This window comes from Zootoca vivipara, chromosome 2, assembly GCF_965207765.1.
Source record: "Zootoca vivipara chromosome 2, rZooViv2.hap1.1, whole genome shotgun sequence".
Lineage (NCBI taxonomy): Eukaryota > Metazoa > Chordata > Lepidosauria > Squamata > Lacertidae > Zootoca > Zootoca vivipara.
Genome location: NC_142584.1, coordinates 51106425 through 51127287, shown reverse-complemented (window position 1 = coordinate 51127287; position 20863 = coordinate 51106425). Strand labels below are relative to the sequence as shown.

General features: G+C 44.1%; 1 protein-coding gene across 1 annotated transcript; it reads right to left on the bottom strand.

The window, feature by feature from the left end:
* Positions 1-2021: 2021 nt before the first annotated feature.
* PLAC8L1 (PLAC8 like 1) lies at positions 2022-13406 on the bottom strand. The gene is made up of 4 exons (XM_035099378.3): positions 13279-13406; positions 8160-8296; positions 6343-6479; positions 2022-2255 (listed from the first exon to the last, which is right to left on the bottom strand). The coding sequence occupies exons 1-4, from the start codon at positions 13404-13406 to the stop codon at positions 2106-2108; spliced, it is 552 nt and encodes a 183-aa protein (XP_034955269.3). The 3' UTR covers positions 2022-2105.
* Positions 13407-20863: the final 7457 nt, after the last annotated feature.

Sequence of the window (20863 nt, the reverse complement as noted above, 5' to 3'; positions counted from 1 at the left end):
ATTGCTGAGCTACAACTCCCATAATCCCTAACCCTTTGCTATGCTTGCTAGGGCTGATGAGACTGGAGTTCAGCAACACCTGGAGGGCTAAGGAGCCCCACTCCTACTCTAAGCCGACTTGGTCCCCAGCTGCATTGGATGACAATTCCTATCAGCCACAGTCAGCATGGCCAAGGGTCGGAGATTATGGGAGTTCTCATCCACACCATCTGGCAGCTACCTCTGTTCTAGGCCATCCTGCACCTACAGATAATAAGCTACATTAAATCACCAGCAACACCTTGAAGGTGTCCCGGTTCAGGCACAATGTTGCGAATACACAAAGAGCATGTCTGCACTGGTGCTGGCTGTTTCTGCCATTGTGATGACACCACATTCATCTACAATGAAGAAACAGGCTACTATGCTGATTGCATGGATCAGAAATGCCTGGGGGAATTCATTAATGATTCCAGTTTGACCCTCACACTTGCACTTGGGAGCACAACCAAGCAAAAAGCTCTTGCACTCCTGGTTCAGCACCTTGGGCAGTAACTTTCTGGCGCCTCATCTCAGAACTGCTTCCTGGACCCAAAGGATGCATGAGTAGATAGTGTGAGATGAAGTTACAGAGTGTGGGACTGCAGTCCATAGGGGTATGGTGTGTGCTGGGTGTAAATTGGTTCCTTTTCTTGAAACCAGTACACAGATGCACTCTGAAAGATGAGAGGCATTTCATACGGCCTATAGGACAAGTGCCACTTTCTGCTGTCAAAAAAATCAACTGGATACTGAAACTTTGATGAGCGCAGTCCAACCGTCACCCATATAATGTGAGCGCCTTCGAATGTGTTCCCACCCACTGCCTCAGGGCAGCAGGCAGCAATAGCAGAATCAGGTGGGGGAGAAAAATGCTTGGGGTTTGTCGTATGAATTTAAAAGCAGGAAGAAGGGAAGAAAATGATGATGAAATAGTTCCATGCTGTTCTACAAAAAGCATCTATTTTGAGGCAGGGCAGGAGATATCTAAAGCAGGCTACTTGTGGAGGATGCATCAGCGCTTTGATGCCATGGTGATAGGTTCCTTAGAAAGACCAAAAATAGAGCAAGATGGATGAGAGGAGTTCAGAGAGGGGGTGGACGCATTTTACAGTGATGGATCTTTTTTAAAGACTGCAAAATACACCCACTTCCCTGGTTTAATAACTGCCTTTTCCTCAAAGAAGAGAGAAGAACGAGGAACAGTGACTATTGCACCTTTGGTGGAAAGGAACAGTAATATGTTGAATGAAGGGGCCGCCCACTAACCATTTGGGAAGGGCAAAGTCACATAAGCAAGGCCTTGACCTCTGCTGCGCCCCTGCTTGAAATGAAGCTGGTGTTCAAATAATCACTGAAACAGATATAATCAAGCTGGCACAGAATTCCACAAAGCTCAGAGTTAACCCTTAGCTAGGTCATATCCGCCCATTTTGGGAAGAAGGGTTACAAAACTCTTCGTTCTCTCTCTTCGACCATGTGAAACCTACCAGGAAGGAAGTTTAAACTGGATGCACCAGGTTTAGACTGCATAGCAAACCATCTTTGTGTTTCTATACAAATAATTTAGAAACATTTACCATTTTGGAACCTAAGTTATACTGCCTGTCTTTTCTTGCTGCTATATGGAAAAGAACATGAATCTGACCTTTCAAGGGTTTGTAAGTAAACCATTTTTAACTTACCAAACGTGTGGTCTTTTTCTATGCTACTTTGGAAGCGACTTAGAAAGGGACATTTTAAAGGTCTAACAGCCTATATTTCCACACATTGCTTTGCTGCATGCTTTGTGATATTAATTCTCTGCTGGAGCTCTCCCACCAAAGAGTACTTGTCCCAAACCTGGATCTTAGGCATCTGCGGAATTTTTTATTTTATTTTACCATGTCTAGTATATTTTTCCTTTTCAACCAAATATAAAACAAATCAAGACCATCAGTTGAAAGTGTCTCAGTTTCTCTCTCATGGAAACAGAAAGGTGAAAAAACTTGATCTGGCACATGAATGCATTATTTATTTAACAGTATAACCAACTTTGTTGTTGCAAGGAGAAGAGCCAATCATGAGCCAATCACCTCTGAAGGTTTTCAAACAAGGGCATCTTCAACTGGAGGAGGAGGAGATGTGTGTGTTTCGTAGACCTGGAATGTAGGTCTCCTCTTCATTTCCCGGGCCATTTGACAGACTGCAAAAGGCCAGCAACAATGAACTGCCATCCAGTCTTCACACAGGGTTCCCTGCGGGGGGGGGGGAGAGGAAGAGAACCTTTCCTCATGACTGAGAAACCATTTTTCCATGTCACTAAGCAGTGGTCTCATTAGGCTCCCTGTACACTACCTCCTCACCCAGATTCAAGCCCTTTTTTAAAAAGAGAGAGAAAAAAAAATCATGAGTTTCTTCCACACTAAACAATATCATACATCATCCATTTAGTCTATTTATACATAAAATCAAGACCCCAATGTTCCCAACCCATTACTTTCCTTTGTGACAATTAAAAACTACAACATTAAACTGCAGAGCCCTCCTTTCAGTGGGGACTAGCAAAGTGCTGTTAAGGCTTCCCAAGGCTACTGGCCTTTCCATTTTCCAGCTTGACACCTGCTTCCCAGCTCCTGACATTTCAACTAGTTGCACCCTCTTCACTTGAGAAGCAATGGGGACACAGATATCAGCCAATCATTAGCCACATCCTATCCCCTGTGAGGCAAAAATGTTTGTTCGTTCATCTCTCTCTTTTATGGTTATAACTATGTGATTTTCCCACACAATAATGTTTTGTCTGATTGTGTGCCTTTCCCATCCCAGCTTTTCTTTTCTTACCTAGAGGGTCAAGGCTTTCCTCACATTTTCCAGCACTGAAATGAAGATCACACCTGCCTTTTTAAAGGTAGTAAACAAGCCTATTTCCCCACACCCTGGCAACACAGGTTTCTGAACTGTGGTGATGCTACCCCTGCCCTACAACCAGACACTGTCTATAAAAACAACAACTCTGCAGCACAATTCTGTGTGTGTCTAATTCAGCACTAAATCCCACTGTGATCAGTGGGGTTCACTGTCTTTAAAAACAACAACTCTGCAGCACAATTCTCTGTGTGTCTAATTCAGCACTAAATCCCACTGTGATCAATGGGGTTTATGCTCAGCCAGGTAAACCTGAAGAGAACTACTACCCTTAGTCTCACAGAACATACACCGATAGCATTCCTCCTTATCAGTGACAGAAAAGTTGAGCTGGTTCTCCCCACCCAGCCTAATGCAGGTGATTGGTAAGTGAGATTTCCAGCCTCTTGCTGCTGGAGAAAAAAGTGTGAGAGAATGTATCTTCTAAACCACAGAGAACATATTGCTGAGGGTGGTGTCGCATAGTATATATATCAGGCTTCCTCACCCTCAGCCCTCCAGATGTTTTTGGCCTACAACTCCCATGATCCCTAGCTAGCAGGACCAGTGGTCAGGGATGATGGGAATTGTAGTCTCAAAACATCTGGAGGGCCGAGGTTGAGGAAGCCTGGTATATATACACCAGGGGGTTGCCAACCCGGGAATGTTTGCTGACTTGGTTGCCATTTGCTGATTACTGGCTGATGGCTAAAGGGGGAAGAGGTTGTGAGAATCGATGTCATGCCTGCATTTACCTAGGAGACATGTTCTGTTCCACACTGCTTTTCTCTCACCACCACAACCCCAATTTCCTGAAATGTGCATGGATGGGAAAGAGCCATTTTGATGGAGATATTTCCCTGTGAAAATATGCACAGCGACCTTATCAAGTCCATGGCACAACATGGTGGGTGCTGGTGGTTCTACCTCGTTCCCTGGGGCGCAACCTTCTGTTTGCCACATACTCGTTGTTCAGGAGCGCAATGGTGCAGCTCCAGGGTCATTTTTCTTTCAGTGGAGATGTGCAGCGCATGTTGCACCTACAATCCACTGCGTCACATGCACTCAGTCCTGGCACATCACCCTTTAGCCCAGCCTAAGATACACAGCCAAGGAAGTGCTCCTATTTCATTGGGTAGATAGATTCTTCTGAACTTCCAAGTTTATTTCGACAAAGAGTAGAGCATTTCCACTACAGACACATCCTAACTAAAGTATCCCACAAACATCCCAGAACTGATGTACTTTCAACCTCACAATGCACTCAGTGGAGGCAAATGGAACACTGCCCCCACCAGCTTCAGTCTGCTTTCAGCTTGCCCCCACCTGGCGGCCATCTTGTCAGGGGCTCTGCCTGTCAGTGGCTGTGGCTCCACCTACCCTCCCTGTCTTCTGCCCCACCATCCAACAGGCCCCAGTCACCACAGAATGCACTCCCACAAAATGTTAAATTAATATGACAAAGTTTGCCTTATCAGGATAAAAGCTATGTGAGAAAATACATCACGTTTCCTCGATTCCTTCTGGCATCTTTTCCCTTCTGTCTTCCTGAATATGGAGCAAATGTATATTTCACCCTCAAAAAGATATTTTAAAATGGGCTGTGCAATTTTGAAGCTACAGCAAAATAAAACAGAGCTGTTCTTTCCCATTACTTTTAAAATATGGGTATTGGCTTGGCATGCCATTATAAACATAAGCACTGCATTTTCCTTAAGAAAGAAAGGCTATTCCAAAGGTTTAATGCATTCGCTTGGCTTTAAGGAGGCACCACACCAGCAGAATAAGAGATATTTGCCCCATAAAGAGTGGAACAGTGGTGGTTTTGGAAAGGCAAGGTACGCATACTATGAGGCACAGAGTTTTTATTCTGAACTTTTCACCCTGAAAAATATTTCAAGTCATTCAACAGATTTTAAACTACAGCTACGGCCTCCAACAGCGGGGAGAGGGAGAAGTGTTGATGCCCAGATTTGGCTTTCTTTCAGATTGTGAAAGGCCATAGCTCAGTGGAAGAGCATCTGCCTTGCAAGCAGAAGGTCACGGGTTCAATCCCTGGCGTTTCTAGGGAGAGAAGGGAGAGACCCTGGAAAACCACTGCCAGTCAGCGCAGACAAACTGAGCTAGATGGACCAATGGTCTGATCCAGTATAAAAACAGTTTCCTGTGCTCCTAGATATTTCTTAGCCTCCTTTCAAGACTAGAACCTTCCCAAGATGCAGTGGCATTGCATCCTTTATTGGCACCCGGATACACACACACACACACACACACCAGGCAAGGCCAGGGTCTAGGAGCAGAATACGAACAAAACTTGTCGCACCAGCTGAACCCTCGCTGCTGCTGGGCGGGCATGGGGCACAGAGGGTTCATGCTGTGCCGCCTACCCACAGGTCAACCAACATGGCCCTTGGTGGGTGCATCTCCCCAACACTGGCCAGGGCCCCCCGGGTGCAGCAGTAAGGCCAGGCCGGGTTCCAGGGCCCAGAGCTGTGGTGAAGCTGCATGCTCCGGCACTGGGGGCGGAGAGCAGGCAGGGGCGTGGCTGGCGTGCATCCCAGGGGTGTGGTAGGCCGCCCATGGGAGTGTGGTGCCCGGCACAGTGGGGGGGTGCAGCACATGTCCAGGGGGCAGCCATAATGGTACCCGCCCCCCCTTTCCTCCACCAGTGGCCCAGAGACCCTGAGTGGCAGGCAAGGCAGGGATCCCTGCCTAGGTGTGCCTGGCTTGTTCCCCCCCCCCAAAAAAAAATCACGTGCCTGGGGCATGGCCCCCCTAGCCCTCCCCATGCTACGCCCCTGCCAAGGTGACTTACAATTGTGCATACCTATATATATTTGTGTGTGAACATTCCAATGAACACACACAAGTTCATTCATAAGAATTTTTCAAACCAGGAGTGCAGGAAGTTGCCTTATATGCTTGGTCCATCTAGCTCAGTATTGTCAACACCGAGTGGCAGCAACTTTCAAGGGTTTCAGGCAGGGGGCATTCCCAGCCCAACCTGGAGATGGCAGGGATTGAACGGAGGACCTTTTCCATGTATGTGCTCTACCACAGGATCCATGGTCCTTTCCACAGTTACAATAAAGCAACCAGTTTAAGAGAAGCCAGCTACAGGAAAATACAGGTTGGCACACAACAAAGCCCAGAAATCTGAGGTAAAACCAACAAGAACCCAGGAGCGGCAAATGTAGCAATACTTTTCAGTGAATATCCAGAGAAAACAGGTTTTCAGAGATGTCTCAAAGGCCATGACTGATGGAATCAGCTACACACACAGACACACACACACACACACACAGAGAGAGAGAGAGAGAGAGAGAGGTGGGGGGGAGAGAGAGAGAGAGAGAAACGAGGGAATTCCACAGGGTAGGAAGCACACCACTCCTACACTGTGCATTGTGGGAGCTGGATAGAACACTTACATGGACTTACACGTATTTTGTGACTCTCCCTGGTGCCAACTCTCAAGGCCAAGGTGGAACCCATCAGCAGAGGGAAACAAAAGCACTCCCCGAATCGGCTTGCAATACTGCATTCCAGACACAAGCTGCACAGTGAACCACACACACCTGTCATTAAGCACAACCACAGGAAGGATGTGATCATATGACAAAAGCTGTATATGTATGTTGTATGTTCATACTATGAAGTTAGAAGGGACCCGCATGTCGCTATGTCCAATTTCCATGTCTATCATAGGCTGGAATCCTCCATACACTGCTGTTGTTGTTGCTGTTGTTGTTGGCAAGGGAGAACAACAAGGGAAGAGAGAACAAGGGAAGTGTAAATTGTGAGTTTCAGCACCTCTTTTTCTAGAAAAATAGCACTACATCTGCCTCAAGTAACAATGGAGTGCACCTCTGGGGAGGAAGTCAAACTGCTGTGTTTGCACCACCGAAGTGACCTCCCCGGGGCGTACAGCTGGGCAATGTGTATGGAGGTCGTGGGCTGCCCAGACCCCCCCCCCAGCCTCGCTGATATGGTCCAAAGGCAAGCAGAGCAATACATTAGGCACCAGCTTGACTGCGGGAGTTGCCAGAATGAGCCAACCATCTTAGCAACTCCACTTCAGATTTGTGTAGGCTTTACTCCTTAGCCATTTCTTCTCCTGAAGATATCTCGCAAGGCAGTGGAGGTTTAAGATCAGAGTTTTCCTTCTCCTGGATGGGTTCCCTTCCCAGGTTGACAAGACCCATCTGCCCCTCATTTCCCTCTACAGCACATGCAGAGACCACCTTCTTGACCACTGGTGACTGGACCCACACTTAGTGTTGCCTGCTCAATCTGCTGGTGCCTGTCTCCACACGCAGGAGAAGTCCCTAACTCACTGAGGGTTTGAGACCCATCGGCTACCTTCACCTAGTTTAGTCAGCTAGTCGAAGCCATTTCCCAGGGTGTGGCCGCTGTCACATGCTGATAGCTCCTAGGAGCCACAGGTTGAGAGCTGAGTGCAGGGTGCCCCCCACCATTAATCTATGGATAACCCACATGATTTGTACTCCACAAGCAGACTAAAGGCATATACAGTCATACCTCTAGTTACGTATGCTTCAGGTTGCGTACTTTCAGGTTAGGTACGCAGCAGTCCCGGAAGTGTTTACTTCCGGGTTCCGCCACGCGTGCATGCACAGAAGCATCACATACGCAGAAGTGCCACTCTAGATACGTACGTTTCGGGGTGCGAATGGCACCCTGGAACGAATCAAGTACGTATTTAGAGGTACCACTGTATAAGATGCACTATGCCAAAGATGGTTACAAAGGAGGCCACCTTTTCATTCAGCTCTGTTATATCTGATGTCTAGAACTGAACGAAACCAAACCCATTAAAAGTCAGTTTCACAACAATATTTTTGGAGCCAGGATTGTACTTCACTGGAAGCAATCATTCCCGTTGTTAAGAAAACCTTAATGTGACCTTCTCTATCCCTCAGAAGTATAGTAGTGAAAATCAGGTTTAATATTAATACAACAATATCTTGGTAAGAGAGCAAGCAACCTGCTTTCTGATGGGTAGTTTGTTATAAAGCACAGCAGATGAGGATACAGGCAGACCTGGGTCAAGGATCCAAGGACAGCCCTTTACTCTTTTTTCCTCCTATATCATCTCAACTCCATTAGCTCAACAGCAACTTTTATGGGATGAAGCTCTTCAATCACCAGTCTTGAAGTAAGTCTATTAAAAAGAACCTCATCTCTCCTGTGCCCACCTGGGATACAACTTTGAAAGAAGCAATTGAAACTCTTACAGACTCTTTTGTCGCTGCAGACATCAAACAGCCCAGTGGACCAGTTGCCTCCAGTACGCATGATGGTTGTGATGGTGGTTGTGACACCACTAGCGCGAGTTGGTTGTGTTGTCACAGGCCCTCTTGAGTTTTTGTTCCTGATTTTTAAAATAAAGAATAAGATAGATATATAATATATACAGGGACCCTGGGGTTTAGCAGCAAAGTGACTCATAAACTTCGCCATCTTTAGTCTGAAAGAGGCAGGAGGAAAGAGATTCTTTTTTTTAGTGCTACCCATTTGCTTTGTTTTATAGCAATCATCCCCTTTTGCGAATTCAATTTCTCCCTGTTTGTGCCAATACTGTTTCCACCCTCCACTTGCTACAAAAGACAATAATAATAATAATGCCTGATTGTCAGTGCCCTTTAGTCTCTAGTGAAGAAAGAAATCACCCGTGATCAAAGCACTTTAAGGACAAATATACAAACTAGGTACATTTTTCTGTATTCACCTGCCTAATGGTAATTTTCCTTTTCCATGCTAAAAAAAACCCAAACCAGCCAACTGTTCAGAGCACAGATCTAGCAATACAGTGAATGCACTAAATGATTTATAGTTTTAAAAGGTAGGGGAATCTGAATTGCCTGTGTGGGTTTTCTTTCAAAGTTGCATTTTTAACCTTCCCAGCTTATTGGCATCATTCTCTGCCTTTCAAGAAATTCGTTTTAACTAGGCTTGAGGACTTAATGGTATTTTGAATGGTATTTTGAAAGATGTGAGTGTGTGTACACACTGATGTGACTTATCTACTGGGCTTTGTTCTGTTGCTCAGTTTTGCCTCCAAAGAAGGGCCTGTGCATTGGGGGGGGGGTGCAGACCCAATGGGGCATACCCAGCAGGCCTTTGTAGTTTTGGAGGGGTTTTTTTTTTTTTGTTGTTGTCCTAAACAGTAGTCCTCCATGTTACACAATCAATCTATTATGAAACTTAAAGGTAAAGGTAAAGGGACCCCTGACCATTAGGTCCAGTCGTGACCGACTCTGGGGTTGCGCGCTCATCTCGCATTATTGGCCGAGGGAGCCGGCGTACAGCTTCCAGGTCATGTGGCCAGCATGACAAAGCCACTTCTGGCAAACCAGAGCAGCACACGGAAACGCCATTTACCTTCCCGCTGTAGCGGTTCCTATTTATCTACTTGCACTTTTGACGTGCTTTCGAACTGCTAGGTTGGCAGGAGCTGGAACCAAGCAACGGGAGCTCACTCCGTCATGGGGATTTGAACCGCTGACCTTCTGATCAGCAAGCCCTAGGCTCAGTGGTTTAACCACAGCGCCACCTGGTTCCCATTCTGAAACTTAGGCATGTATAAAAAGCAAATTGTGATGTGTCACATAGATTTGTTGTTAAAATTGACTTATTATTGTGAGGCATCCTGGAAATTTACTTGAATGGTACATGTATGTATTCCATTTTATAGTCCTGAAAGATTGGGGAGTTGGACAGGAGAGGGTGCATGGGCCGGTCAGAATGACTGCAGGTGTTCTTCAATAGTCGCTCTAACTGCAATCTGCCATTAGGGAAACAACAAAGAAATGGTTCAAGAAGTGTAGATGATAGCTGAAAATGGTGACTCCTCTTTAATCTTCGCTGCAGTCAGTGTGAGGGGACAAGATAAGTAGAAAACAACAGAAGCAGAGAGCAGAGGGAGCCACCAAATTGGCGCATTTTTAAAAAATGGGTGCATTCTTCAACATGTCATTGACACCATAATAGTGCATTGGTGATGGATTTATACAGGACTGGCCACACATCATTTCAGTTTTGTTCTCCCCAATGTTACAGCATTATTACCACCTGGAGGAGCACTATAGTGTAACAGAAGCAGGACAAAAATTAAACTGGAACATTTGTGGTATAGAATCGTGGTCCAGGGTTTCAGCAGACAGCTACGGGGGAAGCACGGATTGGAAATGAAGCAGCATGCTCACCCTGAAACCGCTGCAGGCGCAAACAGTATGGAAAGTTGGATCACATATAACTACCCAAATACTGCCATGAACACAAATCATCACAAATGCGCAATATAAATTCTGACAGGGCCCTGAAAAATTGCATTCCCACAGATTGCGTTACCAGTATCTGGAGTTGGATAGGCAAATGTTTTCCCCTCTCTGTATGTTCCTGCTTAGTAGCTGCCATAAACCTAATGAAATGAAGGCTCCTAAGTGCAGAAAACTGCTCCCCACCCAAGATACTGGGGTCAGTAAAGACTACCCTGCAGTTGCAAACTTTCCCTTCCCGGTAAAATCACCAAAGACATTAAAAATGAAACAAAACTGAGGCACCCAAATTATTTTGTGAGTGGACCGTGGAGGTGCAGAAACTTCAAGGAGGTTAATAAAAATTGAGATTGAACTCCTCTGGCATTCCTGCAAAATGATATCTCTCTCTTTCTAGTTTCTTCCCCTTGAATTGTCTTTTCTGGCACTTTTGTACAACTGCAGGATCTCTGTAAATCACAATGGTTAAACTGACACTCCAGTGCCCTACAGGGACTATTTCCCCCACCCTCCCACCACAGCAGAAAAACAGAGTCATCCCAAAGTAGCACTAAATCAAGGTAGCTGCCTCATGTGCCAATACCAATAGTTTTCAGTCTTAAACTATAACACTCTGGAGGGAAGTCCTGTACACAGACCTTGGTGTTTTTGAACATTAACTTTGTGCACAACACTGCAGCCTGATAACGACTTGACTTACATCCTGGCCATCTGTGATAAAATGTGGATGCACTAAGATAAGCAGAGGAATCTACTAGACAGGGACTTAAAAAGAGTAGCTGGAAAAGTTACAGGGGGCCATATGATGCCACAACAGGTGTGCATACGTGGCATGGTACATATTACTATCAGCATCACCAATTTATTAATCGACTTCCACACAGTCGTCTCAAGGTGACATACCGTTAAAAACATCAAAAAACACATTTTAAAAAATGCATTTAAAACAAAACTAAAATACTACAAAATAGACGTCCATGGTCAAGTTCCATTTATACAATTAGGAAAGCCGGCCAGAACAAAAATGTTTTCAGTTGTTTCCTGAAAGCGCAGACAGCGGGCACATTCCATATTTTGACAAGAATATTATTCCACAGAGCAAGGGCAACTGCACTGTAGACCCTGCTCACAGTTACTGCAGAGCTTCTGGGGTCTTTGCAACTTGCAAGAGAAACTTTCTTGCAAACCACCACGATCTACTGGGTATACAGCGCTGGCACATATTTCCAGCACTCAAAAACCTGCACTGGTTGCCCGTATACTGTGGAACTCCCTTCCAGTTGAGGTCAGACAGCCCCCCTCCCTGTTGAACGTCCAACACTGACTGAAAACGTCTTTATTCCAGCAGGTATTTTCACTGAAGCCTGGTTTTATGGTTTTCACCAATTATCTTTTCTGTCTTTTATCTCTTGTTATAGAAATTGTTTAAATGAAGGATGAATACAAGAGAAAAGGCAGTCTCTCAAATAATGAAGAGTTTTTATCAGAAACCAAGGATTAGCCATTTTCATATTTTTAAGGAAATGTAGCCCTGTTCAGACATTGATAGTCCACATAGGGAATGTAAACATGAGCAAAATGCACCACCACTGACTGACCTTGCATGTATCATCCACTGAGCATTTCACCTCTGAGCATCCAACATTGTACAAGGTTTGAATGGGAATTATAAGTGATTAAATTTACCAGGGTTCTTGATTTAAATCTGTTTGACATCAAGGCTCTCGATTCCACGAAGGCTTCTAAGCGCATTCAGCTAAATGTGCTCAACATGTGAATGTTGGAGGCTGTCATGGGCCAGGAGTCAGCTTCACCTGCTGAACAGCAGTCTGAAGGGGAAGAAGGCGGAGTGACTCCACCTGCAGCTGATCAGCATTCAAGAACACAGAGGAGAAAGCACTGATGAGAACCAGCTGGCTTCAGTCTCCTTAAGCAGAGCTTCCAGCAGCAGTCAGATGCTGGAAACAGCACATGTAGTTCCTGGTCCTGTCTTGCTGCTTCCTGTTCATCTTTACTCTTGAACCTGTGGATTGCAGTCCACCTGACCCTAGGACTGGACTGGACTTTGGATGCTGACTCTGCCTCCAGGCAAGTACACCTCAGAGACTCTTCTGGTTGGCTGGCCTCCCACTCCACTGAGCTCTGCATGTTGTTGCTCAGCAACAAGACTATGGCAAGGGTGGAGTATCCAGGGATCAGGTGAGTGTGGCACCTCTACTTGTGCTTGCATTCCTTGTTCAGGCATAGCTTGTCTAGTGTAAAGATGGACATCCTTTGGTCCTCCAGATCTTTTGGGATGCAACTCACAGCAGCTTAAGCCAGCGTGGTCAACAGTCAGATGATGGGAGCTGTAGTTGCACAATATCTGGAAGGGCCACAGGTTCTCTCTCTTATGTTTTTTCCAAATGGTTGGAGATGAAGGGGTTGCTTGTGTATTGCAGGTGTTGGAAGGCCAACAGAACCAGGGTGATCCGGGTTCAAATCCACACTCTGCCATGAAGCTCACTGGGGCCATTTGCTCCCTTTTCAGACTAACTTGCCTAGAGGACTGCTGTGAATCTAATGTGATGGTGGTGGGAGAATTTTGATGAAGGGTGGCATAAAAATATACCAAAATAATCCGTTAGGAACCTGACAATATGTGACATAACCTAGTATTAATGTGCTTTATATGCTTTGTGTAAATTAGCCTAATTTTTAAAAACAGAATTAAGAATTTTTAAAATTTGAGTTTTGTTTTTAAAACTTTTATTTTATTGTGTGTTAAAGCTTTGATTTCACAAAAGACCCAAAAGAAAAAGCATTTCCATAGTATTATACCAACAGTTTCAATGTATTTATCTTAAGAAGTGCTCGAGCTCAGCAGTAGAGAGAATAGGAAGGAACAGCCTAAATGGCTTTAGGCCACACCAGAACATTGCTCCGTCTAGTTCTGAATTGTCTACTACACTGGCTGGCAGCAGTTATCCAGGCTTCAGACAGATTTCCACACGTAGCAGGGAAACCAGCTGTGACCATCTCAAATGCAGGCCCAACCGTGCTTCCCAAACAAATAAATAGCTAATTTATTTCTTACGGCATCATATGCAAGGAGCCATTCCAACTGTCAGATGCTGGCAAAGGAACAGCCAGTGATGAGGGTAAAATCTCAGACCATGGGGTTTTCTCAGCTGTAGTAAAGCAGTAGCGTACAAGCTTGTCCATTGGAAATAAGGAAGTAGGCAAATGATCCAGCTTTGACTGAAGAGTGAAAAGGGAGTTTCTAGAATGTTTGCACCTAAAGACTGATGACATCACAGCATTCTCCATTTTAGTGTCACAATAAATTAACTTTTTATAGACTACTGCTGTGAACTGCAAACACCCCAATAACACCCATTCTACTGCATGTATTTTTTGCTGATTTAAAGACAGAAAGACCATCTTTAGAATATTTTAGAAGGATATACATGGGAAATGAAGTTCTCTGTCAAATCACTATGTTTCGAAACAATCTGCTGCAGCAGATAAGAAATGGGGGAGAAATGTGGTTTGCTTCACATTAAAATGTGATATCTAATTTTCAGTTCCCAAAACAATACGCAAACAAATATACCCTCTCAAATTTCTGCTTCTCTAAATTTTGCCATGCAGTTCTCCAACCAAATTATATTTATTGCATAAAAACACAGATCCTAGGAGATTTACATAACACTAACATATGAAGATGCATGACAGAAGATTGTTTTCAAATATGGCCCTATCTGCACTATGCATTTAAAGCTGTATCATAACCCTCTAAACAGCCATGGCTTCCCCGAAAGAATCCTGGGAACAGTGGCTTGTTAAGGATGCTGAGAGTTGTTAAGATACCTCTATTGATTGATTGTTAAACCACTCTGACTGTTTAAAGTGGTTTGATACTCGGAGCCAGCCTGTGACATTTTGGTACCCAAGGCAGACTCCTTGCCAAGGAAGAAGGGGTTAAGGAAGACCTACAGCAGGAACAAGGTGGGGAAGAAAGGTGAACATTGGGATCTGCTGCCCCAGTGGACGCTGCTGCCTAAGGTGGTCACCTCGTCTTGCCTCATGGGTGTGCCGGCTCTGATACTTTCAGTCTATATAGTACAGATGGTGTCTATTGTTAGTAGAAATGCATACTTAAATGCTAAATGTTCCTTCTCATGGTCGCAACCACCACCAGATGAAATTGGGTTGATGGCTCCTAGAGTTTTTTTGGGTGTTGACTCTATATCTACCAGTGCATCTCATCTGATGCAGTCTTAAATATCATTTGGTGCTTCTTGGAGCTATTGTGCAGTTATTCTATGCTGCTGGTTTCCTTTTGTTTTGGGTTTAATTTCAAGATGGATCAAAATAGTGCAACATACATTCTTCCAGCGCAAGCATTCCAGCCTGCCAGATGGAACAACCCCCCTCTCCTCCCCCCCATGTGAGATGCATCTAGAGATTGTTCCGACCGCCCACTCCAAAAAGCAATTACAGGGGGTATTGCAGGGGGGTAGAGAGGGAAAACCCCATTGCTGACATCCTCCTGCAGGGTTTCTGCTGGCAAGACTCCTTAGGCATTTTTTTGCTTGTAATCTGCCCCAAGAACATTTGTTCTTGAGCAGCATGGAAATATTGGAAAAAGTATTACTGTACATAAGTAAGAGAGAGATATATGGCACTGTAGTTAAACTTTTGTGTTTTATATTGCTCTTTTACTAGTTTTAGGTTGTGTTTTTGTTTTAAGTGTTTAAGAACTGTGCCACTTGGAGCTTTTTGAAATATTAAGCGGAATATTAGTTTTTGACACCTGAGCTAAGATTAAAATTCAAGGTAAGACCATGCACTCAGCAAGGTTTATTTATTGTTCTGCCTTCTAATCTTTAAAATATAAAGCTGCAAAATGTTGAAAAGCAGGCCTAACATTAAAATGTCAAAATTGTGGAAATGCAACTGTGTGAAACTTCAGTGTCTAGCTAAATTGAGACTGAAACATTTTCAGAGTGGTGTTTGATCCAATTTTAGGACTTGCAGCTTGTTACCAGCCTTTCAGAAGCCTAATCAGAGAACTCTAGAAAAGCAACATTAGAAAACCAAGTTAACAAAGCCACGAAGACAAGATAAAATTTCATATTAAGGAGGTATGAACTGAAAATGAAGAAATTAAGGGGGGTGTATATTAAGTAGAAATGGCAAGCCAGCAGCTCTTTACAGATGCCTCAAAGCTAAATTGCTAGCTCAGGTATCCCTGGAATAACCCCATTTGGTATGCATTTTTGTTTGGAGAAAGTTTTCAGCCTGAAGCCTTCTATATTAGGAAGAGCTGTGCCCCAACTGGTGATCCTTAAAAGAGCCCAATGTTCCCATAATAATGTGTCCTACCATCACATAATTTAAAGGGGAAAATAAGATAATATAATGTAATTACATATCCACTAATGTTTCACAGATCAAAGTAGGGACAATCATTTATTTTCTTTATTTCTCTGCCTGAGCCTGCCCCCATACCATGACTCATTACCTCTCTTCATACATTCCCCATTAGTAGAAGGTATGTGTGGGACATGGAATTTTGTTATTGGTCCTGCCTCTAATACGATGCATGCACAGCCCCTGTGTCCTCAACCTCTCTCTGTATACAGTTAGCAGACCTTGCACCTTGGGTGAATTGTATTGGAATAATCATTTAGAATTTATGGAGTTTAAAGGCTTTATGCATGCAGAAACTATTTACAGGTTTAGTGGGGATGAGAGAAAATAGCAGACACCTTGTCTGGAGAGAACAACAAACTAAGATGGCCCAGCTGGAATTAACTTAAACAGAGAGGCATACAAAAAAAAACAACGAGTGTTGGCTAGATCACTACAGACACAGTGCCCTCATGTGGTCTAAACTGACACATGCATTAACTAGAAGTTCAAGAGAAGGAAATGTATTTGCTTTCCTCCAACTTGTACTGCATGCTGTAACCTGTGCAAGGTTAGCTGAATGACTTTAGACACTGCACACAATCAGACTTTTTGTGAGATTGCATGGAGCACCTATACACATTCAACTGAACATGCATAAGTGCTGCTTCACAGACATCACACTGAATTGCATAGATTTCAAAGAGGAGGGTCAACATGGTCTTTCTCTCTCTTCTTCACAAATACTTTGTATAAATCAGCCCCCTTCAAGGGTTACCATGGTGTACTAACCAAACAAGCAAGCAAGCAAGGAGAGGCTGCAGAAACAAGCATGCTAGGTCTGCCCCCTCCTCATTATCGTCATGCTCTATGAATGGGAAAGAGGCTGTCTGTACATGCATGTGTGCTGGAGTCAGTGTTCCTACCTACCATTCAGAAATTTAGGGCACAAGCACACAAGGAGTTAGTGGCAATCAAGTCACATTGAGAACAGTGGGGTGGAAATTACCCATGACTTACTGAAACCCCATTCATTGCAATGGGGTTTCCCTGCAATTCGTTGCTTTGATAGATTGTATTCCTTTTTTTATAAAACAAGGCTTAGAAGAGAGGACAGAAACTAGCACACATATGTGCAATTCTTTTTTTAAATATGGCCCCAAAAAAGACAAAAAGGGAATAAAATAGGGAAAGTACCAGGAAATAGGCACTGTCCCTGCCTATTCTTGCCTGCTGCCACTATGTCGGAGCCCATCCCTCTTGCCTCTGGACTTTGGCTGCTTGTTCCCATTCAAATTGTTCTAGAGTATAAAGCAAGTTTGTTTCCTCATCTACTTCATTTTACTTTATATCAGTATAGATAGACAGATTATTCCTTGTTAAAAATGAACCTACTCCAATTTCTTCCTACAGACCAGTAAGGTACCGTGTTTCTCATATTATAAGACATGTCTTATATTTATTTTTTCCTCAAAAAAACACACTATGGCTTATTTTCAAGGGATGTCTTATTTTTTCCTCCTCCTCCTGCCGCGGCCGGCATTGCTGCTGCGCCTATCACTATGTCTTATTTTCAGGGTATGGCTTATATTCCTTGAATGCTTAAAAATCCTGCTATGGCTTATTTTATGGGTATGTCTTAAAATATGAGAAACAGGGTAGAGAGTCAGTGGTTTTGTAAACTGCATGGAGATTTCTATCCCCAATAAATATCTCTCTTCTCTCCCCACCCCCACATCCTTAGATCTTATCAGTCCCAATCAGCTAAGTTCCTGACTTACAGTGCCACCTCCTGGACATCAATAAAACTCACACAGAGCAGTCCATTTAGCTTCTCTGTTGCTGCTCAAGCATTTCAAGAAATGGTCCATTTCAAATGGGTCACTTCCCCCCACAACACAGATTTCTCTTGCTAGGTTGGGTCCAAAATAAACAGAACAGTAGATAACAGCCCTTGGAGCTTTTACAGCAAGTACTAATTTCCCTCTCTAACATCCCTTTATTTCTATGTGTTAATCCAAAGACATATTCTTCAATGACAAAGATAAAGCAGCCAGCTCTGCTGCCAGACGTTGTCTAGTCTGCCCCTGCTTATCTTGTTGACTGTAGACTTTTTCTTGCTGGATTCCAATTTTCTACAGGAAGCGGACATCAAACAAGGGAAAGTGTTGTTTCTAGAGGGAGAGGAGAATCTACAAACCTCAACCCATAAACAGCTTAGAATTCAGCTCGTTTGCAAATAAATATTGATATTGCTACAAATGTCTATATACTTGCTATGATTCCAAAGTAGAATGAAGCCTGATCCAGTTTCTGGGTCAGGAAATGGTTAAGTAGCAGGAAGCAGAGAGCAGGAATAAATAAATAGTTCTCCCAATGGAAGGATGTAGAAAGTGGATTCCCCAGGCTCTGTATTAGGACCTGTGTTTTAAAGTGTTTATAAATGATCTAGAGTCAGGGGTGAGCAGTAGAGGTGACCAAGTTTGCTGTTTATATCAAATTGTTCAGGGCTGTTAAAACAAAAAAGAAATTGTGAAGAGCTCCAAAAGGACGTCTCCCAACTTGGTGAATGAGCCATAAAATGGCAAATGTAACTCGGTGTAAACGAAACAAACAAACAAAAAATCCTTCCAGTAGCACCTTAGAGACCAACTAAGTTTGTCATTGGTTATGAGCTTTCATGTGCATGCACACTTCTTCAGATACCAAGTGGCTCATGTCGGGGCACAAGAGAAGGGCCTTCTCTCCAGTGAAATGTTTTATTGAAATGTTTGCTGCTCATTGCTTTTGCTTTTATATCCTTACTATTTTTATGCCTTGTAATTTTTAATTGCTTTCCTCATTGCCACAGGCTTCATTAAGTAAGAAGCAGAGAGAAATGACCAAAAGCGAGGGCAGGGAACCTCCAGCCAATCCTCCATGGGTCACATGACAATGGTGGGCATGGTGAGCAAAGCAAGGAATATAAATTTTCTGATGAGCTATTTCCTGGCACTCACATGCCCCTCTCCATATTGCATGGAAGCAAGCAAGAGGCATCGTCAAATATCAAGGGCACCTTCCAGACACACAGAATATACTATGATTCCAAGTAAATGTTAGGAAGAATTCTGACATTACGATCTATGAAATGGACTACCCTGGAAGGTGGTGGACTCTCCTTCACTGAAGGCTTTTAAACAGAGGCTGGGTGGCTGTCAGGAATTCTTTAGCTGCGATTCCTGTATTGCAGGGGGTTGACTAGATGACTCTTGGAGGTCTTTCTAAGTGTACAGTTCCATTGAAAACAATTAAGGAGGGTGTGAAATAGGGCTGGTGAGGGATGTGACCAAGGGCCAGGCAGAAAGACCCAGAGGTCTGCACTTGGCCCCTGATCTAATCATTCATTTTTAAAAGTTGCAAAGGCCGGTACAGTCATACCTCGGTTTAAGTACGCTTCGGTTTGAGTACTTTCAGTTTAAGTACTCCGCGGACCTGTCTGGAACGGATTAATCCACTTTCCATTACTTTCAATGGGAAAGTTCGCTTCAGGTTAAGTACGCTTCAGGTTAAGTACAGACTTCCAGAACCAATTGTGTTCTTAAACTGAGGTACCACTGTAATTGTTCTGTATGTTATGGAAAACAAGCAAGCCATTTAGCAGTAGCACATATTGTTTGCTGTAAATATACTGTGTCAACTGTTCCCACCAGCCACCGCACACCGCAGCTACACAACAGGGACGCGGTTTGCACTATGACCCGTTAATGACTTACAGAACAGCTCTTGAGCTGGCCTGGCCCCAGCGGAACTGGGAACGAGAGAATCGGGAGTAACACGGGCCGTGCAAGAATGCTAATGCAAACTGAGAGAGGGACTGACACCGTTCTAACAAGGTCAAACTTCAGAGCCTCCAAAGGTGTAGACAGGCAGCAGTGGAGTGGGGGGTGAAGGGCAGAGACAATGCAGGAGTCTAATTACCGTGTTTCTCTGAAAATAAGACACCATCTTATATTTATTTTTCCTCAAAAAAAACCCACTATGGCTTATTTTCAGGGGGTGTCTTATTTTTTCCTCAACCTCCTGCCGCAGCCGGCATTGCTGCTGAGCCTATCACTATGTCTTATATTCCTTGAATGCTTAAAAATCCTGCTATGGCTTATTTTATGACTACGTCTTAAAATAGGGGAAACAGGGTAGATATACTGTATTTTTCTGTGTATAAGACAATGTTTTTTGTCATCTTATACACTCAAACCTGGGGATGCGATCGCTGCGGGTTGCACGTTTTCGGCTTACGGACGCGCCAAACCCGGAAGTACCGGAACGGGTTACTTCCGGGTTTTGGCGCTCGCGCATGCACAGGAACACTAAATCGCGCTATTCACAAAAGCCCTGAATCGCATCACGCGCATGCGCAGCCGCAGCACTGCGGGTTGCGAACGTGCTTCCCACACAGATCATGTTCACGACCCAAGGTTCCACTGTACACAGATGGTGATTGCATATGGGTTCAGGTGTGGGTGGCTGGGCTCAGGCTCTTGAAATATGGCAACCCTAAACTTGGCAACCCTATTTTAAAATATTAATTTTGGGTTCAAAAAAATAGGGTGTCTTATACATGGGAGCATCTTATACACTGGAAAAAGTGGTAATTTTCAGAGCCACAATTGTACATATTGTAATACCTGTGGCTATTAAGTTAGCACATTGTCATCCTTTCCCTCCTTTTAAAAGTATTTCCCTCCCTTGCGGACAGCATCACCTGCAAAACAATGATGCTGCTGCCTGTTGGTTCCCTTGGCTGGGCTGACAATCTGTGCTGCCTTTCTCCGAGTTATGTGTGTGCCAGCAGGGGATCTGGGCCAAGGCCACCTGTTTCTGCCAGCTCTCACAAGCCACAGGGCACAGTTAGCCTTCTGCCCTGGCTGTAATTTGTTCTCCCTCCACAGTTTGGGCTCCTCTTGCCGCAAAGGCAGGCATTCAGCAGACAGCATAATTGCAGAGTTAGAACTGCTCATTTTCGTGCTGGCATGCTATAGTTAGAGAGATGCTGGGAGGCAGCCTGGCTGGCTGCAGAGAGCATGATCAAAGTATTGAAAAGAGGAGAAAAGAGAGGATGTAGCCTTTACCAACTCGTCTCCTTTTTTGGAGTAGGAAAAAGGAACTGGTTAGTAAGTAACTTAGATGCCTGCTGCGCTTCTGAGGATGGAAGATCAATGAATCAACAGACCCACAAAGGCTTTCCTTGCAATGGCAAACAATGAAAAAGCATCTCTTCTGAT